Consider the following 10,871-nt stretch of genomic DNA (forward strand, 5'->3'; position numbering starts at 1 on the left):
CCTGATAGTCTTGACAAATTCTCCATTTTAAGTTAAGTATTGGCTGTAATTCGTATATATTTAAATCTACTTGCTGACCATTTTTATTAAGTTAATTTTTTTTGTCTGTTTTGTGTAACTTATTTTTGTAACTGTATTGTTAATGTTTTATAAACATGTGCCACTGATCCAAAAAGTTTGTTTGAGTTTGAGAAGGAGAAAAACAACAGACCCTACTGTGTTAATGATTAAGGTGTACGATTTTTTTTGGAATTGATTAGCAAAATTACATTTTGGGTGTGTACTTGTATTATATTATGTGTTCGGTGATAATTGCATATGTTGAAAATGTCTACATTTTGACAACCTGTCTCTCCATGATACTTTTATAGAATCATATTCTTTTATATTTCAAAGGCTCTGGCGTGATGTTCTGCTGTTGTTCAATACTCATTGTTCTCCTGTTAAAGACACTACGTACATTCCTCCCTCTGGTGAGTGATGTACCGATGTTTTGACAAGCGTTTGACAATTGAAATTTGATCTTTTAACTGGTTTCTGGAAAGAAAAATATATTTAAGTTAAATTTACCACTAAAGTGTGTTAATAACATTTGCTTGATATCATTTTATATCATAACCCTACCGAGCGAATATTAGCATGACTGGTAGGACCCGTTTACCGCTAAAGATCTAAACTCATTGTAACTCATCGTACACAAATGAGTGGTGCAAGAGGCTGGTCGTGGCCCTCTATTAGCCCCTCTCGTCTTCTGAAATTGTCTTAAATGTTATAGTTGAGTCGACTTCAATTTAGCAGGGAGAGCATTCCATGAATTTACAACTCGTTGGGTAAAAAAATGACTATGGCAATTTAATCGAACATTATTCTTTTTCAATGTATGTTTATGACCCCTAGTGGCAGTATATTCAGACTTATGAAAAAGTAAATCACTATCTAATAGCCGCTTTGTTAGAAAGAATATTGTATGCTCCAATCATGTCACCTCTTATTATGTTGCCTTTCTTCTAAGGTTGTAAAATTAAAAACCTTTTTTTAACCTTTCTGTTTGTTTACATTGATTTCGGTGGTGTGTCGCATTTCCTACTGCTGGGTAATACGCTTGTTGGTGGTGAAATGGGCGTGCGCCCATGCGATTATCATTTTTCGCGAGTCACTTCCATTTGCACCACTATATCATATGTCACTGCGACACTACGATCTTGGTTGTGGCAGCCTATATTATAATATAAGTAAGTATTGATTTGCCTACTACACTAGGCCCCTAGGGCGCTGATCTATGCCTAGCCTCCTAGCTAAATTCTAGGCCTAGGCCCTACTAGCTATCTAGGTATCGAGTCGGTTTGATTATGTTGCCACCATTTATGAACGCCTAAATGATATGCATGAACTATAACTTACTCACCATCGTCTTTGAATACAAAGGATTAGGCCGGTGGATTCCGATACTATAAACATCATCGTCTTTATTCACACACCGAAAATCACCGCATGTGTATTAAAAAAGTTTTTAGTTTGATATGGTTGAATGATTCCAAAGCCTCATCATTTGTTTCTTTTGCCTATCTCTGGATTTTAAAATACCAGAAAACATTTTGGCAAATTTAAGCCTAATACAGGTTAAATTAGCATTTGTGAGTGAGGGTACCTATCTCTTGTATGTTAACAGTGAAAACTCATGAGGTAGATTTTGCCATGCACTTGTGACGTCACAGCAAATTACGGCGACGGCCGGCTGCTGTGTGTACTGTACGGCGAGCGCGCGCCGGCATTAAATCTCGCGATTGTTCGGAAGTCATATGTACAATACATACTAATAATACGTTGTTAAAATATGGTTCTTTAATATCCTTTAACTTACCAAGTGTAAATTACCGTTCACTTGTATTACCGTCTTTGTCATACAGTTTTGTCATTTTCCTTCATTTTTTTTTACTAGGCCTATTACTTATTAGTCTATCTGTGAAAGATATTCATTTCGCTGTTCCATTCGTTGGCTATCTGTCTGACTTTAAACTAGATAATGATACTGGACCTGTGGTCATAGGGATACCTACGTTTTCTTCTGGATTAGGTGGAGGGTCCTCTGAAACTTGAGTCGTGATAGAGGTTTCCACAACGGCACTGATTGAGCTTTCTGCTGTTCTTCTAAATTGAGCGCGTTGGTGAATATTCTGACTACGCTCTCTAGCGGCAACTTCTTTCTCGTATGAACCACAGCAATTTTGCAAGAAGCGTTTGGTAAGCGCCGTTTTAAACTTTTCGTGGGTGATAGCATACACGATTGGATTCAAAACAGAAGAACTCTTTGCGCAGACTACAGGCATGGTCTGCAAGAATGGATTAACTATGGATGGGTCGACAAATTGGGCTATAAACGAAACAGACGCGTATGGGAGCCAAGCAATACAGAATAAACTTGTCATGATCATTCCAATTTTTGCTATCTTAAATTCTTTCTTCTCATTTTTCAATTTCTTCAATTTAAGTGTATCTTCTAACTTATTGTCCACGACTTTTTTCATTTCTTTGTTATGAGCGCGAACGGTAAATACAATCTTCGTATAGCAACCAATAATTATTGCCAACGGCAAAAAAAAGTCTGTCACGAACAACATGGCAACAAAAATTGAGTTGACGAAACTTTGATCTACATAATCAAATGTACAACTCAACCCATAACCTTCGCGGGAATAGCTCCCAAACCCAACCAATGGTGGCACTGACCAAGCCAAACAATACAACCAAACTGCCATAATTATGCGTTTGGAGCGCCGTTTCGATATCGTGCGAGTAGTTTTCATGGGCTTACAAATCGCATAGTAACGGTCTATAGATATGGCAGACATTGATGCTATGGACATAACGCCGAATGTAGAGCCAAAGAAGGCGTAAATCTGACAACCTACAAAAAAAAAGCAATTATTAATTATTTTATTATTTTTTTACTCAATGCAGCAGTGTACGGTTCGCATCGAACACTACATCTTCCTATACATCAAAATGGTTGTTTTAAGTCTATTTAACGTTGGATTGTTTACAAGGACAACCCATGGTAATTAAATAGTCAAGTCGAAACATTTATTTCTTACATGCCTCGATAGTATTTGCTTCATTACCAAGTCCAACAAAAAAAACGTTGGTCAAATTTTTTTTAAAGTTGACAAAAATAGAGAATCAATATCGGTAGTGTCTTTTACCAGCATCGAAGCCGCTTTGGGACGGTGTATAGAAAAACAAATCGAGCGATTATTCTTTTTTCGACTTACGGTCGAGTCATTAATAATCAAATGGACGCCTACTGATTATATTATCACTGGTCCACATTGCCACTACCAAGGCGGTCTAACAACAGGACATAATCTCGCCTTGCCAAGATAGGAACAGTCTTTAGATCTTAATGTCGGCTGTGCCAAATACAAACAGTACTGTATGTTTGTATTTGGCACATGCACATATAGCGCTTGGTGTCTGCGTGGATTATTTAATAGAATATTCATTAATCCATGTTGTCTGTAAGGGGCGTGGAACTAATCGTGTCGCAGTCACAGATAAACCCTTTGAGCTCAGTATCCTGTTAGATTGCCTTGGTCTTACCTATGTCACCGTATAACCACTGGCCAGCCACTGTAGTAACGAACATGGCTGGGAACTGGGTGATCACCATAATCAGATCGCCAACGGCCAGATTTATGATCAGCATATTTCCTGGTGTTTGTAAAGATTTTGTTCTGTGGAATAAATAATCATCGTTTATGGTTTAATGATATAAACATGGATGATTGAATTTACACGAATTTAAGAAAATACCATTTAATCATAATTATTTATTATTTGAAATGAAACAGTTTGATTCCTTCAATCTCCACGAAGTTTTAAGATCTGTGGTCTCATGTTGACGTCAGTAACTGATTTATAGTTGTACTTACAGTTAACATGTCATTTAATACAATAATTACAACTAGAGTAACGGAACTAAATTGTTTTTCAAATAATTATAAGTTTTCTACTTGAAATTCATCAAAGATGCAGACTTACAAATCCGATCATCAATCAATAGATTATTAAATATAACATATACTCCACAACTGGCGACAACAACTAATTTGACAGTCATTGAATTATTGATTTATAAATAACTCAGTCCGAGTCGGTCGGTCAGTCAGTCTACCATGTTCTAACATTACTCTATAATCACCAGTGGAAGACCATGACTTTAATTTGTAAGCAATTCAATAAATAAGAATACAACAAGTGCTTTAATTAAAAAAAAAAAAGCTTGAAAGCATATAATAAATAATATAAAAACAAATCCTCACTTTCCAAAAATGAATATGACGACTGAATTTCCTATTCCACCGATTGTTCCAACAATGATAAGATAGATGGCCAGAAAATAATTAAGATATCGTGGTATTTCAACGGCTGACGATAGTGTTACTTCTTCACTAGTGAAATCCACCTTCGTGGTTGTCATTTCCAAGTTTGTTTGTTGAAGCGCCATTGTCATTGTAGGCTACAGTTCAGAAGAGTTTAAGACTAAAGCACCAACTGTCGACACCAACAATGTTGTATAGAGTGACGTCAGATTTAGGGTAGATGAGTTATAACATCTAAGTAAAAAGAAATTACATGATATGACGGGGTTTAAGTACTAAACAATGGGTTATTATGATTACATGTTTTCATTGTGACATTAACATTATAATTCAGTTGCATTGCATTCTTATCGAATTTAAGAAATCTTATACAAATAAATAATTTTGCAGTCAGAAATTGCATTGACGTCATCAACATATTGTGTATTTAAAATTGACGTTGTTTGAAGCACATAGATTTTTAACTTTCATATCATTAAATTAAATTCTCCTTACTTATGATATTAAACATACTATAAACTATAAATCTCTTACAAATTATTTTGAAAATATCTGCTAATGTGGGATTAATTTAAAGAGAGTGATATAAGGAAATTCACAACATACACATACATACATTTAGCAAACTAAACAAGTAGATTTGATTTGATTTTTAAATGTTAAAATGTTAAAAGATTGTTTTTGGCCTACCTTACCTCTAATAATATTACTTTTAACCTATCTTTGATATCCGCGGTAGGCTTAATATGCTAAGCTGACGATTGATACAGTCCTGATGCTGCTAAGCATTATTTTTATTTTATTTATTATTATTAGTTATCCGCTTGGTATACCAAGCGGATAACTCCTTGTTATTGTATGAGATCAACAGTTTTTTTCTGTATTATTCTTCTTTCCATCCTTCCTTTTTGTGGATCGCGTTTCTCTAAAATGTGTAAACATAACATTTCATAACTTTGACAACATATGGGCATTTACGTGAAGTTGTGCACCTCCTATTTTTGAATGACGTCATAGTTGCGCAACGTAACTTACGCGCAATTTTATGAATTTCAATGATTGATCATAGATTAAAAACTAAAAGTCATTTAGTATTGACACTTTGACAAAATTTAAGTCATATCAGGGGCAAACTTTCTACGGATTAAAAATGGCATGTTTCACAAGAAGTTACGCGCGCACGCGCATTTAAAATTTCAAAATGCGCAAAATTAATTTCTAATCAACTTTTTATGCGTTTCTTGTCATTTTGAGCATGTCAAAAATTCCCACGGGCGCGCAATTTTTTACGCACGCGGTGCGCACGTAGCGTTAAAAACATATTTTTTTCTCTTGAATCATATTTTTCAAGCCTTTCCTAGTAATTTTGAAAACAATTTAGACCTTTTCCAATTTAAATAACGCCATACGAACACGTTGAATTAAACATTTCATGCGCGTTTTTTATGAAAAAGCTTAAAAAATCGTCAAAATTATGTCTTTTTTTAAACAGTCATAGTTTCTAAAGTAAACCGTGAACCGTTTATTTTTATTACAAAATCTAGAAGTTGATGAGTTGCAGATATCGGATCATGCATCGATAAGGCTAAAAAAACATTGTGACGTCATCGTATGGCCACACGAATGTAAAATATAGGATTTTTGTCTCTTTCGTTATTGCTCATCACATTCAATGGAGCGCATCACGCTTATCTGTATTCCTTTTTCTCCTACATTTATACATTGTGTAGGTCAATCAACTTTCTTTAGCATGAGATAAAAATATTTTAATTTTTATGACGTCATCATGCCTAAAAATTTTAATTACGTGGGTCATTAATTTCATCTTTACAGTAAATTTTAATCTGTAATAGCTCGTAAGAATAAAATGTGATAATCACGATTAAAACGTTTTATGGAAGCTATTGGATTGTAGATACGAATTCATGTAAACATTTTGCCAATCGGATGTTGTGACGTCATCATATGGCCAGTTGAATAAAAAAAGTCGTATTTTCATATTTTGCGTAATAGTTCATCACATTTAAAAGGGTGCGCATCAATATTTTACGTATTCAAATTTCTTCTACACGTTAATATGTTGTTCCTGAGATAATTTCCTTCTGAAAGTGCTATCTAAGTGTTTCATTTTGATACCGTCGCCATGTTAAAAATTGGAATAAATGGCGGGTCCCGTAATTTCACCTATTCTACACTGTATGTAATATGTATACAGATTATACTGTTTGCATGTATATACTATATGACACGAAATTGACAGAATTCAGCACTAACAAACAGCATATCATATTCTTCAGTTCTTGTCATAATGCCATAATCTTTATCTGTGTGCAATATTCCAACGTAAGACGTGCACGTGGCGTTTATCGTGGTGCGGATAACTAACTCGTCAAAGTGACGAGTTTCATGTCTAGTTTTTTTTTTTATTTTTAAGAATACTAAACAAAGGTGTCGAATTTTCAAGAGGCCATGTGTCAACAAGATGAATTAGAGCATAATTATAAGACTACGAGAAGCCATGTATAAACAATTGCTATATATTATTTATAAGCTATAATGATGAATTGTTAAATAAAATGCACAATTAATATACACTATTACTTTGGTATTTTATAGACCAGCGATTGATGCTGGCTGTTTTATGAAAATACTCTCTTGTTGGGAATGATTATACTGCCTTGGCGGGGTAAGATCATAGGGCCACTGCAATGGAATAAGTCAAAAAAGTTGGCTGAATAATAATCAACTAATTGAATTAGATACAAAACTATTATAATTGCAAAGTTCGGCCTATAAAACAGACAAGTATGATAATGAAGAAGTTTAAGAAACGTATATAGAATACTATTCTGTTACATAGAATACCCGAAAAGAAACACAAATACATTAATTACAAACATGTCTTTAAAACAGTCTTTTGTATGGACAATTGTAGCAGATCCAGTAATTTTGGGATACTGTTTTTATTAGAAACCCCAAACTTGAATCCAATTATAATAATAACAAAACAAATTGCATTTTCTTTCTGATGAACTACGAATTAGTTGTAGCTCCGTTGATTTAAGATGATAATAAGAATTTCAGAAAAATGCTATAATTGATTTATCATCTTAATTTTGTTTTCTTTGATTAGGCCTTTATTGTGCATTGTTTTATCCTTATTATTGTTGTATATGTATTTTATTTAGATGTTGACCTCTTTGATCTCTTAATATAAGTTCTTTTGGAATGAAAATGTGAGTTATCCTCCGTTAATAAATTAAAACATTAGTAATTCAATTAAATATGACTATATATACTACTAATATACTGACATTTACTATCAATCGACATACATTAAAAATACGTCACCTATCATCTGTTTGGTAAATAGGACCTATAATTTTCTTGAAACAACTAAAATGTGTAACGAAATACGATGGTTATTGCTACCCGTATATGAGTTGAGATCACCAGACCCAATATTTATGAACCTAATGTTAATCAAACTTATTTGTGAGAAGTAAATTCCAACTTACGCAAATCCAAGTGGAAACATTACACGGTGAAGTCGGGCCTTTCATTGTCAAAACTATAGTGTACTCCGGCACCGAGTGCTAGCTTCTATGTCAGATTCTAAACCAACCAGAGTATTCAATAATGCTGACGTATGTCATAGGTCTGCTTTCATTGAACAGAACTAATAATTAACATATGAGAGAATGGGACGTTATAATTTCTTTAGTTTATTTTTAAACAGTTAAGAATGGATATGGCATGAAATAGTTATGACAATTTGTTTTTGTTACGATTAAGTAATGCCACTTCGCCGAAAATAATAAATTGATTATTTATAGGTAGTAATCCCAGATATAGGAATTACTTTGTATAGCAATTTATCAACATATATTTCGTTTAAATTAAATTGTCAGGGGTGTTAAGTTACTCGTCGTTTACTCATCGACATGGCGGATTCGTGGAGTGCATAGCTGGTCGGCCCAGCAGCATCACGCTTTGATTGTTTTTGAAGAATATAGACACCAATGGTGGAAAAGTACCAGAAAAAAGTAATACGTAATTTTCACGTCTAAAGCGTGATTCCCACTAGCGACGCAACACAAGGACGTAACGCAACGCAAGTGAATTGACCAATCACAAGCGATGGCTTATTCGCTTGTGATTGCTAACTGTCTATAACTTCACTTGTCATTGGTTAAAACGCTTGCGTTGCGTTTACGTCCTTGCGTTACGTTCTAGTGGGTACCAAGCTTCAAGGTGAAAATAGCAGAAATTACAAATTGTCCATGCGTTCAATTCCGTACCTTCAATGAATGAACAAGTATACAGTACACACCAATCTATATGGCTCACGAAGACCATCTGAAACGTAGGCCTTAATAATTTATTTTAAGGAATTTCAGAGGGGTCCATGAGATATGCTTTGGAGAGCCTATCCTACCAAAATAAGAAGTAAGACAATGTTTCTTAAGACATTTTTAAATATCGATTGATGTTGCCTCTTTAATAGCTTGTGACAGATTATTCCAAAGACGAGCAGAAGAAAAGATAAATAATATGTTGCCATAATAGAAAACAGTGGCCGGTTTTGAAAAATTAAGTTTATTTTGGCTAGATGTTCTTGTGACCTAGGAGGACAACATGATGTGTGATAACTCATCAATGTGGGATGGCAAACTTGAGTAAATAAATGAAAAATACACTAACCGTTTGATTGTATACGGTTGCTAGAAATTCAGACCACATTTACCCGTCGTTGCAAATGTTTTTAAACTATAGAGACGTGAAAATGAAGTTGTATCCATGAGGCGTAAACACGTACAACGTGATCTAACTAGATGTAAACCAATGTAAAGTAACAAATAACTTTAGTTATGTCTTAACTATAAAATACCCGAGACATTATCTGCAAGTTTGCTAACAAAATAGGTCTAAGAGCAACCTATTAATTTTCCAACGACATTGCTTGGGTTAATGAATTTTTAGTCCCAAGTGGATATTTTGATGTAATCAGATAATTGTTTCAGATTGATCAATAGTCTAAACTGATTTACACAAAATCTTATCTTCTGAACGCCGTTCATTTCTTTATACTTCTCTTCCATTGTACATTAATGTGAATGTGACTTAAGATTTTAATTCCACAGTTGTATTTATCAGCAATATTTACAATCCATTAATTTTCAAATGACTTGTTTCTCTTTATTTAACTGTTGTATTGCTCTTAAAATCAAATCTAATTATGACAAGCTAATAAACTGATAATTAAACACTTCGAAATGACAATGTTATTAAAATATCACAAATCACACATGTCTATAAAACACCACATTCAAGTTGTATTACGAGAGCCACGATAAATCTATATTTCTTTTCGCTCGTTTCTTTATAATCACAGTCTTAAATCTAGACTTTGCGACAAAACAGGCCTGTTTTTCCTGACTGATATGTTTCCTATTTTCTTTTTACCATCCATTAATGTATTTATTCTAATGTTAAATGTTAATTTTGTCAAATTTAGGCCTATGGAGTGTTTTCAACAATCAACAGATGGTCCCAAGGCGCTTAAAAATAAAGATGAAAGATTGAACAGATTGAAATGTTATAGTAATGTATACTTATGCTGCAAAATGTCATACACATGTTTGGTACCGTAAAGGAAGTGGAATTATATACCATTACTGGTGATGTGATGTATTATCTTTGTGTATCTAAGTGCGAATCATATTGAACAGCGAAATCGAAATGTCAAAATGAACTTGTTTTACTGGATAAAATGCAATGAAATTCTCATGTACATCCGTCCATTTTAAATTCAAGTTTTTCACTCAATTTGACGGAAATGCTAAACCTAACGTCCCATTGAAACTTACCCATATATTGATCGATAGTAAGCACAGAAGACGTCTAAAGGTTGTTTATAACCAATAATAATTGGCTTACGAAGGCAATGTATGAAATCATGTCTTAATTATTTTAGGAGAACTGAGAATATTATTATTTTTTCTTTATTATAGCAATAAATTCACATAATACATTTGTATACAGTAGGCTTACTCAATAACAGCGATTAATTGAAATTCCTTAATACTATTTATGTCGAATACTTGTTTTCGATTAGGTCATATAATCATTAAACAAGGCCATATTCATGCTTGCAGTCGCGTGCTGCCGACCGACCAACCGACCGACATAGTGAGCTGTAGAGTCGCGTAGATAATTCTACCTATATTTGATATCGTTCCGTACTACAACAATAATGAGATATTGTTTAATTATAAGAGTGGGAAACGAGAAAGTAATAAAAAGCTACTGAAAATCTGACAATGCTGAGGGTATCAGTGGTTGGATACAAAATAAAAACAAGCTAAAAGGTAAATCAAAACGATAAAATAAAACAATCTGAATTTGCAGAGCTTATTATAATGAAATAGCTTATTTTTATAGAGCTAGGTTAACCTAACCTAGAAGACGTATTGTTACCGTTGCTTGATA

The 10,871-nt window shown here is 33.7% G+C and overlaps 1 protein-coding gene across 1 annotated transcript; it reads right to left on the reverse strand.

Moving 5' to 3' along the window:
• Window positions 1–240: 240 nt before the first annotated feature.
• LOC140052056 (rhodopsin, GQ-coupled-like) lies at window positions 241–2,922 on the reverse strand. The gene is made up of 2 exons (XM_072097440.1): window positions 2,058–2,922; window positions 241–537 (listed from the first exon to the last, which is right to left on the reverse strand). Exons 1-2 carry the CDS (start codon window positions 2,862–2,864, stop codon window positions 430–432), a joined length of 915 nt encoding a protein of 304 aa, XP_071953541.1. The 5' UTR covers window positions 2,865–2,922; the 3' UTR covers window positions 241–429.
• Between the last annotated feature and the right edge of the window lie 7,949 nt (window positions 2,923–10,871).

Source organism: Antedon mediterranea, chromosome 6 (assembly GCF_964355755.1).
Source record: "Antedon mediterranea chromosome 6, ecAntMedi1.1, whole genome shotgun sequence".
NCBI lineage: Eukaryota > Metazoa > Echinodermata > Crinoidea > Comatulida > Antedonidae > Antedon > Antedon mediterranea.